General features: G+C 47.1%; 1 protein-coding gene across 5 annotated transcripts in view; it reads right to left on the reverse strand.

Annotated features, from left to right (window-relative positions):
- ANKS6 (ankyrin repeat and sterile alpha motif domain containing 6) overlaps positions 1 to 14711 on the reverse strand; it is a 65888-nt gene that overhangs the window by 34746 nt on the left and 16431 nt on the right. For all 5 annotated transcript variants that reach the window (XR_014140070.1, XR_014140069.1, XR_014140071.1 and 2 more), the window contains exons 9-13: positions 14388 to 14597; positions 13105 to 13258; positions 12092 to 12261; positions 5114 to 5297; positions 294 to 361 (exon numbers count right to left, since the gene is read on the reverse strand). Coding sequence is in view for 2 of the 5 variants with exons in the window: in XM_081803258.1 (XP_081659384.1) it covers positions 294 to 361; positions 5114 to 5297; positions 12092 to 12261; positions 13105 to 13258; positions 14388 to 14597 (786 nt within the window). In the remaining 3 variants the exon portion in view is untranslated. The remainder of the gene's footprint in view (positions 1 to 293; positions 362 to 5113; positions 5298 to 12091; positions 12262 to 13104; positions 13259 to 14387; positions 14598 to 14711) is intronic.

The raw sequence follows: 14711 nt of genomic DNA on the forward strand, positions 1-14711 counted from the left end.
CGTTTTAAATCTAAAAACCTGCCAATCTCCTTCAACAAAAGTGTGCAAAGGACAAACACAAACTTTACTAGCGAGAGCAGTGCGCAAAATCACATAATTCTATCACAACAAAACAAGCCATAAGGCCCCCAGGATTTCACTGTGATGAACTGAACTAAATGTGCTGAACACAAACTCCATTTCCTTAGCTGCCTCAGTGAGAAAGATCAATCTATGCTCGTAGGATGAAAACCCATATATTTATTTTTTTTTACAGTAAGATTCAGATGGACATTCAAAAATAACATCCTTACCTCTTGCTCCTCAAAAATGGGCTGATATTTCTCAAGTGATAATTTCTTAAGGATTCCAGTCAGTTCATCTTCAAGAGGGAAAGATGTGAAAAGATATTTTAGAATTTGGCAAAATGCATCAGAACAGTGGTCTTCAAACTCACAAAGTAGTGGCAAGCTTATCTCAAATGAAATGTCACAAGAAACCCCAACACAGGAAGCAGCTCTAAGCTCCACTTGTGGGGATGCAGCTGGGGGCGGGTCTGAGCCACTTGTCAGCCATGCTTCCCCTCAGGGTGAGCCCTTGGCATCTCCCCAGACCCCAAAGTGGGTGGTGGACACAGAAGGTGGGGAGGTTCGTGGCCAGGTGACCCTCCAATGGCCACAATCCCCAAGTTCTCGGAGTTCTAGCTGCTGGGACTAAAACTCCACTTTCTGTCCAAGAACAGCTTTTAATTATGATTTCTTGACTGCTGGTCGCCGCACCTGTGGCAAATGCTAATGCCAACAAGTTGTCAGCAAGGCGGAGAAAAAACTTAAGAGAACAAGCAGGTGGCTTCCGACCAGAACTGGAGTTTGGCTAAGTGTGAGGAGGCTGTGGGCTTCCCGAAGGAAGGACAGATACATCTGAGTGCAAGAGCAGAGCTAGAGGGGCACAGAGCAGGGGAAAACAGAAGATTTTGGATAGCAAGATTTCAGAGCAGGGAGGGTGAAGAAAGGAGACAAGACTAGCATCAGTGGGAGGTGGGGGTGGCTTGAAACAATATTCACTGACACATTCAACAGGGATTTACCAGACTAGGCACTAGGGACCCAACAAAGACCAAAACAGATAAGCAGGCTGCCGGGCCAAAGGCAGTGAGGACGAAGGAAGCAGGGTAGGGGTAGATGACAGGGAATAGGAGAACATTGTTTATTATAGAGGGTGGTTAACGAAGGGCTCCTTTATAAGGTACCATTTGAGCAGTAAATGAAGGGATGAACTGTGTAATACCAAGGGAAGATCAGCAGGCAGTATTCAGGCAGAAGGAACAGCAAGTGCAAAGGTCCTGGGGCCATAGGTGCAATTCACAGAAGAGTGGAGGGGAGGTTAGGAGACCTGAGTTCCTTCTTTTAACTCATTCATTCAACAGTGGCTACCAACATGTCTACTACATGCTGAGAGTGCAAGGATGGAAAGGTCTGTGCTGTGAAGGAGCTCAGTGTGGCTGGGAAGATGAAATGATGAGGTTGATGCACCATCAGGCACCCCGCACATGGATAACCCATCTGCTCTTTACAACAACCCCATGAGCTCCATCCTATCATCGTCCTCATTTACAGAGGAAGTGAGGTATAAAAAGGTTGCCTAGCACATCCTGGATAAGATCATACTGCTGGTCCGTGGCAGAGCAGGCTTTCACACCAAGTCGTCCAGCTCCCAGGCCTGTGCTACGCACCCCACCCCTTCCGCCATGTCTCTCACTGGTGACAGGTGCTATGATAAGGGGTATTAACAAGGGAATCAGGGGACAGGGAGGACAGCTGACCAGCCTGAAGGACTGGAAAAGGCTTCACAGAAGAGTGCTACTGAGCTAGAATGTATGAGATGAAGCTAGTCCTGGTCCACACAGAACCCACTGATTGTTTCATGATGCCAAAGCTTTGCTCCTGCTGTTCCCTCCACACGCAGCCTCTCCCCACAGTGGTGTGCTAAGTGGTTAACAACCGGCTCTCTGAGGGAAAATGTGTGTGCGTACATAGGTAGCTACAGCAGTTTACTGAAGATTTTACTGAGGGACACGTATAAGGGACAGGTAGCACTCAATTTACATATAATAATACACTACACAATATTGTTTCTCACAAATTCCATTTCGCCAATGCTTGCATGGCATCTCAGGCACCTCACTGAATGCTTTCACTGATTTTCGCCCTCCTCTTAATCCATAGCCAAGGACTACAGTTCCAATATGGCTGCCGCTGGATAGTTTCGTCTACGGGAACAGGTAAGATGAAATAGAACAATGAGGACACATATAGGAACTTCACATGAGCAACTGGGCAGAGTGAGATAATGATTTGAAAATCCTGAAAGACTATTTTCTCAATTATTTGTGCTAGTCACACTTCTAACTTTCTCCTGCAAAATGAACACTTTCTCCAACATTGTCTAGATGACATCTAGATGCTCTAGGAGACAACAAACCAAACCCTGACTGGTGGCATTTGCTGACATCATGGAGTCAATGCCCCCTCCCGGCTAATTTCAAGCTACCAACTATAACCAACGTTCCTGAAAGTGGAACTGGGAAGGGATGTGCGTAGTAGCATATCATTATATAGTATTTCTATTGCATAAAGAGCACAGACGTTCTGTACTAAAAAGTTAATAATATATTTTGTTTTAAATACCACATACCTTTAATTTAATATAATTAGTATAATTATATAAATTCACATAATTTGACTTTTTCTTTTCTTTGGCTTCTTTTATATATATATATATATACACACACACACACTTATATAGATTCACTTTTACATAGATTTACATATTTATATTTTTTCATATATATTTTATATATACTTTATGTTTTTACATATATATATTTTACATATTATATTTTTACATAATATATACATATATTTTCATAACATATGTAGGTATTATGTTATATACGCACACAGGTATTGTTGTTTGGTTGTAATTTGACTTTTAATAGCTGTGTTTAATCACTGGCTTGTACATTTCCTATCAATTCGACAACTGACTCTGGTCCGCCACCGCCCCGCCTCTCCTCAGCCCTCTGGCCTGAAGGCCTGCTCTTCGGTGAAGCCCGCCGTGGCACCCGACGCTCTGCCGCTAACTCAGATTTGCCCCCATCTGTGTCACAATCCCTACTGCTATTACATTGCCTGCACCCGAAGCCCCAGCCAGGCTGTGAGGTATCCTAACAGCCAGCACAGGTTAGGTCACCCAGTACACAGGCTTCACCCCTGTGAGGGAGGGGGTCTCAAGAGCGCCGCAGGTGGAAAGATGGGGCAGGCAAAGGCTTGCATGTAGTCCACGACTGGGGCCACACATTTCCCACACGAGTGTCATAAAAAGTGGCCGTTTGGGGGATGGACTGCAGCTCTGTCCTGTGACAATCTCATGCTGCCTCAGGACACAGGAACTCTGGAAGGGAGAGCTAGGCTTTCTACACCAGAGAAATTAATCTAAAAAGAAATTGCTATCAGTTCCTCTTTTGTTTCTATCCCAACTCAGGCTTTGCAAACCTTTTTAAATGATGAGGGAGAGGGAAAAGAGTGGGCATGGACAGTGCATACAGATATCCACGGTCTCAACTCTGTTTTGGAGAAAGGTGGGGTATGAGTACCTAACTGAACCTCTAGGAGTTTAGATTCCTAAAAGCTTCCACAGTAGGAGAATTCATGAGTGGGGAACTAAAACCCACACAGAAAACACAGGGATATGTTTTCACATCCCCATAGGATGGGGTTGCTAGTGACTCTCTGAAGCTGTTATAAATGATGGCATTAGATACCACAAAAAAATAAAAGTGGCCCCCGAATACAGAGGATGTCAATGGCAGCATGCACTTATCAACTCAGTCCAGACCACAGCCGGTGCAGCTGGTTTCAGCTTATCACCTGCTGGGCAGAGTGTGCTCAGCCCCTTCCTCCCTGCAGCCAGGTGCCCTCGCATGAGCATGAGGCCCTCACACACCTGAGATTTCTCTCCCCTCTCTGACACACTACTTGATTTGCACCTGCCTGGGCCCCGTCTCTTACCAAAGCTCTGCTCCCTCTCCCGCCACCTGCCCGCCCCGCCCCCCGGCCCCCGCTCCGCCCCCCATCCCCAGACCACCAGACGGCAGTTTAAAGGACAGGATTCTTCATCGCCCTTTGTCTTTTATCTCTTCCTGTCTTCATCTGAGGCCTCGCAGCTGGGCCTCCACTCCCTTGTCCTTTCTGCATTATCCCCACGGGAGGGACTTGCAGTTCACGCGCCCAGGTTCTAAAGTTCTCCTGGTTACAGGCGACAGCTATTGCCTCTGCTTGCCCACCACCCACGCCCTCCTCCTTCTAGAAACGGCACTGCGATTTTCCTTCAAGGAGCCACTCCTCTCCAGGTCCGTAGCTCAGACCCTGACCCCAGCTACAAAGGCAGACCCAGGACCTGTGCCTGGCCAATGGGCACATTCCGCTGCCACGGACACACGGTCAAATGGCCCGTCACTGTAAACAGAGCCAAGGGAGGCCAATGATGTCTACCCCAGGATTTGCTGGACCTGCTAAGAAAGTAGCATGGTTTCTGCTTTCTGTGGCCAAGTTAGCAGGAAAAATAAGTAAGCCTGAAGTTCCTGGGGGACAACTTTGCCACCACTGAAAGAGAGCCTACCTGAGATATGGAGAAACACTCCCAAGGTACCTGGATCTGCACATGCCTGGAGCACACCCTAGATGCTTCCACTTTATGAGCCAACAAATTATGTTGTTTGCTTTTGCTTAAACCAGGTTGAGTGGACACTGCATTACTTGCAAATGACAGAATTCCGACTTGTACAAGGTTTGGGGAAAGGTCCATAACTGGTGTTGGAGAAGCATCTCTATAAGTCCATGTTTGGGTATGTCCACAAAACTCACCTATGCTGAAAAACTAGCTGAGGGAGCTTGCCATACCATTAGCACGGTAAAGATACAAATTCAAGGTGGAATCAGGGAAGAAAAGGGATAGGAATTTTTGCTGGAAGTCTTAAAGACCTGACTTAGGACAGCTATCGCAATTAAGAGCACCTGCCAGGTCACAGAGGCAAAGAGGAAAGGGTGGTATTTCAGGACTTTGGGGGACTCACCCTCATCTGTGATGGTGCCACTGCTGGAGCCCCCACTGCTCCTGGACTGCCGGTGGGACGAAGAGGAGGACACCGAGGACTCAGCCGTGTGCCCTTTGGGTGAAGGGGAGGGTGTGAGCGTAGGGGAGGTGCTCTTGGAGGTAGTGGAAGTCCCAGACGGAGGCCTTTTGCTCGTCTCCAGTTTCTGCCAAAAAGAATAAGCAAATACGTAAGCTGTCACCTGGAGGGTAGAAGCAATTAAAACACACGCGACAGGGAACATGGGTGCTGACTCAGCAAGGTTATCTAACCAGGACGATGAAACCTACTTTAAAACACACGCAAAGCAGAAACAGTATTGTCAGAACACTCACAGGAAAATCGTCCCCTGGAGCAGAGAGGCAGGGGGTAGCATGGAAAAAGTAGCCCTTGAGGAGCCAGGAACCTGGGCGCTAGTCCTGCCCGTACGGCTACCAGCATTGTCTCCTTGGCCAAGTCCCTTTCCCTCTCAGCTAACCCAGCTCTAAATGGAAGTATGGCTTATAAATGCACGAGGTCCCTTTCTGCTCCTGACGGTCCTTGATCTAAACCAGTCATTGCCAACCTTCCACCAAAGAACACATCATTTTTCCCTTGTGTGTCATTTTGCTTAAAAAAAAAAAAAAAAAAGTGCCTTCTTTTTAAATTTTAGACTTACAGAAGAGTTGCAAAGATAGAACAGAGCATTCCTGTGTATCCATCAGACAACTTCCCCTGATGTTAACAGCTTACATAACTATAGCACAATCATCAAAACTACGAAATTAACAGTCATGCAATACTATTAGCTAACCTATGGACTTCACTCCGATTTCACTGGTTGTTGCACCTGATGTCCTGATTCTGGTCCAGGATCCCACGTTGCATTGACTTATCATGTCCCTCTGACCTCCTCCAACCTTCCCTTGTCTTTCATGACCTTGACACTGTCGAAGAGTTGAGGTGATTGTAGAATGTCCCTCAGTTTGGGTCAACCTTTTATTTTCTCATAATTAGATTTGCTTATGGATTTGGGGGTTAATGGCCCCAGAGGTAACGCGCCACTCTTACTGCATCATACCAGGAATCTCAAAGTACCCATTTCTTATTACTGATAACATTGACCTTCATCACTTAATTAAGGTAGTGTCTGTCTGATTTCTCCATGGTGAAGTTACTACCTTTTCCCTTTATAATTAACAAATATTTGGGGGGAGGGGGGGTAGATTTTGAGCTAAATATCTTGTTGCTCCCAGTAATTTTAGCATTCTTCGGTTGATCTTGTCTACAGCAAATACTACTGTGATGTTCTAATGATATAAGATCTGCTATTTCCCTTACCTTTCACTTATTATTTGGAATTCTGTAAGGAAGAGTTGCTCCTTTTCCTGTTTATTCAGTTATTTATTCCTTATCAGTATGGGCTCATGGATACTTACGCTATTCTTTGGGCTATAATCTAATAACTGTTGCTATTTATTTTATGGTTGTTCAAATTGTTCCAGTTTTGGCCACTGAGATTTTTCAGGTGGGCTCCTATGTCCTTTTGACATGCCCACCTTTTTTTAATTCTTTCTTTTTAAAGCCGTCTCCTTTCCTTACTTTCTGAAACCATAAAATGCTCTAGGCTCATCTTGTATTTTCATTGACCCACCACTGGAATAAACCACTTCTCCAAGGCCCTGGTCCCTTTTCTTGGAGAGTGGTATTTAGAAACCAAAATCTGGGTACTAGGTTGCTCGTGGTTACTGGGATGTCACTGCTTATAGGGTGGACAGAGCAAGGAAAGAGAGTATACTGAGCCATGTATACACACAGCCACACTTACTACTGTATCAATCTGTATATATATATATACACACACACATATTTATAGGCATGCATTCATATTGATTCATACCTACACCTCTGACAACACTCCAATATCCATGGGGTTTGCTCAGGCATTTCCCCTTTGATTCAATCTCTGACAGTGAAAAAGGGGGCTCGTTATATTTACTTATTTGTCAACCCTAGTATAAACAAAGTGTATATGTATACAAAAAGTATCTATGTGTAAAGTGGTTTCAGAATTTAACCCATATCCCTACAAGAAAAAAAATCATCAATTAGAGTACAGTGTTTGGGTACGGTTATTTGTCTATATTTGGCCTTACCATATCCACTCGACACAGTTTCCCCCCACCCCCACCTCCCAACGTGTGCTTAAATCAGTCATTTGTAATACAGATCTGTTGTCATGGTCTGCATTCCATCTTTGGTTCCTGGTTCATACTGTTTTTTAAAATCTGCATACAGCAGAAATAACTTGGTTGTGTAAAATTCTCTGGGTTTTGATAAACGCAGAGTTGTGTACCATACAAGAACAGTTCCATCACCTCCAAAATTCCCTTGTCCGGTCCTTTTCTAGTCACTCTCCCCCTCATCCCGACCCACAGAAATAAAGGATCTGTTTTCCATCCTTAAGGTTTTGTCTTTTCTAAAACGTCGCATAAATGGAATTATACAATATGTAGACTTTTGGGGCTGGTGCAGCAAACTGCCTTGAAGATCCATTCAAGTTACTGCACATGTCAACAGTGTGGTACTTTCCACTGCTGAGCAGCGTTCCATCACATGGATGTACCACAGCTGATCTATCCATTGGCCTGTTGAAGACATGTCTCCAGTTTGGCGTGATTATGGAGAAAACTGCTATAAACATTCACAAACAGATTTTGGCATGAACAGTTTTTGAAAATACACTTGGGTAAATATCTAGGAGGGAGACAGCCAGTTCGTATGGTAAGTGCATATTTAGTTTTATAAGAAACTGCCAAACGTTTTCAAGGTGGCTGTAGTTTCGCATTCCCACTGGCATCTGAGTTCCAGTAGCTCCATATCCTCACCAACACTTGTATCTTTAAATTCTTGGTTTTAATTTTAGCCAGTCTATTAGGTATATAGTGCTATGCTGCTGTGGTTTTAATTTGCATTTTCCCCAATAGCTAATGTTCAACATTTTTCCATATGTTTATTTGCCATTTGTATATTTTTGGTGAAGTATCCATTTTGCCTATTTTTTATAATTTGTTGGTTATTTTATTGAGTTAAAAACAATTTTTTTTAAATAGGTTCCATGCCCTAGTGTAGAGCCCAATGTGGGCTTGAACTCATGACCCTGAGATCAAGACCTGAGTTGAGAACAAGAGTCAGAAACAACCAACTGAGCCACCCAGGCACCCCTCTTATTGTTGAGTTATGGGAGTTATTTATTCAGTAGTGTAGCTAGGATACAGCTACGTGTTTTCTTTTTGATATTTATCCTATAGTGTTTTCTGAACTTCCTGGATCTGTGATTTGTCATTTATCATTAATCTGGGGAATTTTTCAGGCATTATTTTAAGATATTCTTTCCGTCCTACCATTCTCTTTCTCTCTTTGTCTTCAGGGATTCTTATTACTTGTATGTGAGAGCACTTGACATTATCCCACAACTGTTTTTTTGTTGTTCTTGTTGTTCTTATTTTTTAACTTCTTTTTTTCTTTGTGCTTCCGTTTGGGTGATTTCTTTTTCTTTTTTTTTTTTTTTTAAGATTTTATTTATTTATTTGAGACAGAGAGAATGAGAGAGACAGCACATGACAGGGGGAAGGGTCAGAGGGAGAAGCAGGCTCCCCGCCGAGCAGGGAGCCCGATGCGGGACTCGATCCCGGGACTCCAGGATCATGACCTGAGCCGAAGGCAGTCGCTTAACCAACTGAGCCACCCAGGCGCCCTGGGTGATTTCTTTTACCCTGTCTTCCACTTCACAGACTCTTCCCTTGGCTGTGTCAAGTGTACTGAAGAGCCCATCGAAGGCATGCCTGTCTCTGTTACCTGTTTTCTATTTCTAGAGTTTTCATTTGATTCTTTCTTAGAGTTTCCATCGATCTGCTGAAATAGCTATGATCTCCCATGTTCAAAATTTCCATTAGAGCCTTTAACAATTAATTATAGTTCTTTTAAATTCACTGTCTGGTAATTCCAACATCTTTGTCATATCTGAGTCAGGTTCTGATGACTGCTGTTTCTTGGGAGTGCAGTTTCTCATGCCTTTTTGTAGGTCTTGTAATATTTGGTAAAGTTGTACATCTTAACTAGGATAGCAGAGGCTAAGATAAATAGTTCTAATGCATGGAAATGGGTACACCTCTCCTCCTGCTAAGCCTTTAATGCTCCTTCTAACCACATCCCAGAGTGGAACAACAAGTCCCTCTCTTAGATTTTGAAAGATTTTGTCATTTAGTTGCATATATTGTTAATAAATTCTTCTTTCTGCTTTTTTATAAAGAAGGACATTCAAAAATACAGCTTCTAATTAAGCAGGAGATAATTAGTATATCCCGACTAAACAGATCTATCCCAGCCAAAGCAAAGAAGCATGATACTCTGGATCTTGTGGGCAGCATTATTTGGTAGGGGTGGGGGGACAGATAAATATGATTATTTGGGGTGCTCTGAAATATTTGAACTATTACCTGGGTTCCCAGTATAGCAGACTGATTGTGTTAATAGTGTCATCTCAATTCCTCCCATGTAACTCTGTGTGTTCTCCTGCAGTGGGTGTGCTGACTTCTTAAACAACCTGGTTGGTTTTCAACTCATGCCTTTGGCTGTTGTCATGAGAACATATCTAAGCTTGTTGTGGGCACACATGGCCCAGTTATCCTGGTCACCCCAGCCAACAGCCAAATGTATAAGTGATCCCCCCAGACCAGAACGACTGACTAGCTAAGTCCAGACTGAAATGCTGACCCACAGGTTCACAAGCTAAAGAAATGCTTTTTGTTTTAAACCACTAGGCTCTAGGGTGGGAATAGAGAGCTGATATACTCAGTGGGACTTTGGGCCTCCAGAGGTCTGGGAAGCACTGACACACACACTGAAATGTCCCTCACCCCCCGATTCTCCCCAGGTTCACCTCAGGTTGATTCGTGAACATGGCAAAGCCATGCCTTGTGACTATTCCACCATTACGGTGGTGCTTGTCTGAAGCAAAGTTCAAAAACCAGATTCAGGAGGCTCCTATTTTGAATACTAATTTCTAATTCTTCCTAGGGGAGTCTTTGACAAGCACTTCATGTCTCCATTTTGCTGCTGGAGTCTTTGACAGAAAGCCCACTCCTTGTGTCCTTTGATTTAGGGCAGCTGTTTCTAAAAGCCCTGGGCTGGGCTGGCTGCAATGCTCTCTGGGGGGAAAATCAGAGTCCTCAGATCCTGTCTTGAAGAGTTTCATTCAGTTATGCTGGGTGGAGCCCAGAAACCTGAATTTTTAGAGAGCTCCCCAAGTACATTGTTAGGAGTATCAGGTGATCACTGAACTGGATAGTTTCCCCAGTTTGTTTCCTGAATGCATCTTTTGACACAATCTCCTTTCATCAGAATATACTTGTACATAGATTATATATAATAGACGCAGCCAAGGGAGATAAGTTAACTTATAATTTAGATGCCTACCTATTTTGAACACCAGTTAAAGGAAGCTAACAATATCTAACACATCATAAGATCATCCAAATAGAAACAGAAATTCTTAAACAACAGAGAAGAGGAAAACTATATCAAAGCCCAGACAAGAAGACTTACTTTAATTAGTAGCTCTGAGTTTCCTAGCAGCAAAAGCAAAAAGAGAAATAATTATATAATTCTTTTTATCTAAGGAAAGAAAATGTATGAAAGTATCAGTAGAGACATTTTTCTAGAGCTGAATTCTAAAGGGAACTCATTACACAGATCCTATTACACAAATAATTTTTAATATAATGGAAAATATGCTAACACATAGGGACAGAGAAACTTTCTGGAGCTCTATTATAATGGGAACCTAATTATGTATGTCTGATTGCAAAAGGGACCTTGAATAACCAAAAGTTATGTAACCAACAGTGGTGGGCAGAAAATGAAGATTATTTCTCATACATCCATTAAAACATAATCTCTGGAGGCACTTCTGGGCAAGGGTCCGGGGTGAGGCTTTCACGTGATCTAACTTTTCTCAGGGAAAAAGCTTAAGACATCTAAAAAATATAAAGAGTGGGATAGTGCCTGGATGTGGGGTCCTCTCAGAGGACAAAATGGGCTACACTGAACCACCGGAGGGGAGCACGTGGAGGGCCACGCAAACTCCACACAGAAACTAACAACGTGTTGCCTGCTCTTGGGCTGCATCAATGGAGGAATGCTGCCGGACAGACAGGTGAGACTCCAACTCTGGCCTGCCTTCCAACCTTGCTTCAGCTCTTCCCCTCTGGAGTGCCTCACCCTGGAGCAGCCTCACCCCTGTCCCACCCCTGTCGCCGTCATCTGGCTCCTCATCCTTCAGACCCCCTGTAGGTGTCACTGATGCCGTCAAGCCTGGGGAGCGGCCCCCATCTGTGCCCCCACGGCATGCCCCCTCCTCACTGCCGGAGTCCACAGTGACGGTCTGAGAGCCGTCAGACAGACCGCCGCACCCTCGCTGCTAGCAGCGCTAGGCACGAAGCAGCCACCCCAGAGCCGTGCACGGTGCAGGCATAAGGTGGGAGCGCGACCACTCCTGCTGGGCACGTCAGCACTGACAGCTGCCACAGACCGGCCAGGGGCCGGGCCCCCCGCAAAATGCTCAAGGGTGGGGCTGAGATCTCATCCCAGGCAGTCTGCTCCTGAAGTGCTCCACACTTCTTGGCTCTAAGCTATGAACCAACGTACACAGTGTGAGGCTGAGTGAGGCACCTGGAGATGCCCTGCAGATCAGGTGGGAGGTAGACGCATGTGTGCAGGCGGCCGAGGGCACAGGGTGGGACCCTGGCAACCGCCGGCCTGATCCAGCCCTCCCCAGACAGCCTGGGAGCAGCCGGCTGCAAGGGGCCTGTCTCGAGTCCCGTCCCACGACCTCGGCACTGCCCGTGCTCCCCAGCACATGAGCCACGTGAGGACAGAACCCAAGAGTGTAACAGAAGGAGAGAGAAACAGAACACACACCTTGCCACCGGGACCGCCACCGCCTGCAGGGGAGACTGGGAGTTCCGACGAGCTGGACCCTGGTGCTGGCCCAAGGGGACTTGACTGGTGGCTGGGCTTCTGCTCTGATAATCCGGCTGCTTTCTTCCTCTGGGCAGCAATTTGTGACAGGACACTGTCTATGCTACCACCTGAGGAAAGAGGAACAGAAATGACTGCCAGGGGTCCAGGGTCCAGCAACAGGGGTGTGGTGGACTTTGTGTGCTGACCTTACGGAGCTGGAAACGCCTTTCCCAGACGCCCCCCTGACCCCGTGTGGCTGTGGGTCCAGGTTGACCACAAGAGGCCTGTGCGTGAAAACCGAAGGTGGAGAGGACACAGCGGCCATCATGCTCCGAAGGCATCATGGTGAGAGGTGTTGAAAGGGGCAGCGCAGGTACGATCAGCTTGTCCTCGCCTTCCCCACGCCACAGCCAGCTTGTGCGGCCTCCCGCAGGCAGACGCCCTGGCCTGGCCTCCCACAGCAGTCCCCACACTGCCCCTTCCAGCAGCCGCACAGCCTGCCCGACCAGCATGCGCCCTCGGACCCCCCTTCCGGGGCCTTACCAACACCACTCCCACAGCTGTGTCGGTAACTTCCTCACGCCGCAGTACTCAGTGGACTGCCATGTTCCCTTGCCCAGTTGTCCCAAACCCACCAGCAACCTTGCATTACTATGAGAGGACAGGGGAAAGTGATACTATCCAGGGCTAGGGAGGATCCAAGGGAGGACACCGATACCAACGTCTGTAAGGGGATAACTAGGTGTCACGTGCTGTTGTTAAGTATTTTACGAGTATGAACAGTGCCATTCTGGAGGGCAAAGGGCAACACTGTGAATTCACTGAAGAATCCCTGAGCCACATGAAGGAGGAAGACAGGGTGTGTACAGTTGCTCCTGGGACTGTCCACCGAGCAAGCGCAGGGGGCCATTCACACCCGCAGCCCCAGGGGACCCTCCCGCCTCCCCTGAGTGGCCCTGCCTGGTACCCACCTGAGCGGTTATGCAGCTCCCCACCGTGCCTGCTTGAGCCCCCTACCCCACTGGAGCTGCCTGAGGAATGAGGTGAGTGGTTGAAGTTTCCAGAACTGGCAGGAGAGGCGGGGCTTCTGGAGAGAGATGGAAATTTAACGGGCCTCACAGGAGTCTGCAAGAATAAGGGGGGTGTTGTGGTTTGGGTGTGTTGTTCCCTCCTCTGGGCACACATGATCACAGCGGGGAGGGACCCGGATTCCACTGGCTCACCCTAGCTGATGCCTGTCGCCTGGCACACCCTCGCCAACCGGTGCTCAGCCCGCCAGGAGTCCCCCAGCGAGTTCACTTCTAGCCACTGACAACCAGACCATTAGCTCAGGCCATGCCCCCATGACATCGGTCCCCGAGTCACCGCACTTTCAGCATCACTCAACCCCTCCCACAGTGCAGACTAGATGCAAGCCAGCCCTGCCCATGTCGGGCACCTCCAGGGGCCAGGCTCACTCTCCCACTACAGATGTGCTATTGCAACAGCCCCCAGAAGCAGCAGCGAGCAAAGGTCAGCCCCGTTTTACGGACAGAGATGGGGGCTCTCAGGTCTTCTGGTCACTGATCACACAATGACAGCGCAGGGCCCTGAGTCCTCACCTTTGGTTTGCCATTTACTGAATCTACGGTGTGGAGTCTACACACATGGAAATAACCTCCCCCACCAACAGGGACTACCTCGGGACATTACAGAGACACACAAAGGGCCACAAAGTCACAAGCAACTGTGGGCAAAAAGCTACAAGTCCCACTCCTTGTGGTATAAGAAAATACCAGTAGTGCACACAGTTGCCTCTTAGTGTTTGCTCCTGGTCATGGACCTGAGCAATGATGTAATGTGGAAGCTGGTTCGAAACCAAGAACCTGACTCCTGGTCCCCGGCCCACGTGACGTGGCTGGGTGCTCTGCAGCAGGTTACTTCCCCTCTCTGGGTCCCAGTCTCCTCATCTATTAAAGGGAAGGTTCGATTACATCAGGTCTTCAGGCTGTGCTCCTTGGAGATCCAGGGCTCCATAGAAAAGGCAGAGAAGAGCGGCCCCCACTTTCATTCCCTTCACACTATGTTTTAATCTGTTTATAAAGTTAAGTCCCTTTGTAGGATTCGTGAGACAAAAGGATAACACTCATTTAAAAGAAATTAAAAGCTTCGACCTTGCTGGATTAGCAGGTCTGAGGTCCCTTCTGCCCGAAACACACGCCAACTTCAATGAGTGGTGAGTGACATGTCAAAGCACATCCACCGGGTGACTTACAGCGTCTGTGCTCCCACCAGCCACGCCCACGGGGGCGCCCCTGCCGGCTCTCTGGGGCAGCACGGTCTTCACGGGCTCAGCCTTCCCACTGTGACATGTCCGGGACTGATCCGAGCTCCACAGCTCAAAACTGGAAGGGGGTAAGAAAGGGGGGATGACTGCCTTCAGCTTGTCACTCGGGAGTCTGGGGAAGGGGGCTCCATTGCGAAGCTGAAAAAGACAGGCTGTGGGTTAGACAAGCCCCAGTGGGGCTCTTCACGGAACTCTCCAGGTTTCTCCTGCTTCTCAGAGAATGGCACCATCATTTACCCCCTCACCCCTCCC

This window comes from Leptonychotes weddellii, chromosome 14, assembly GCF_054177405.1.
Source record: "Leptonychotes weddellii isolate Sample4059 chromosome 14, ASM5417740v2, whole genome shotgun sequence".
Taxonomy (NCBI): Eukaryota; Metazoa; Chordata; class Mammalia; order Carnivora; family Phocidae; genus Leptonychotes; species Leptonychotes weddellii.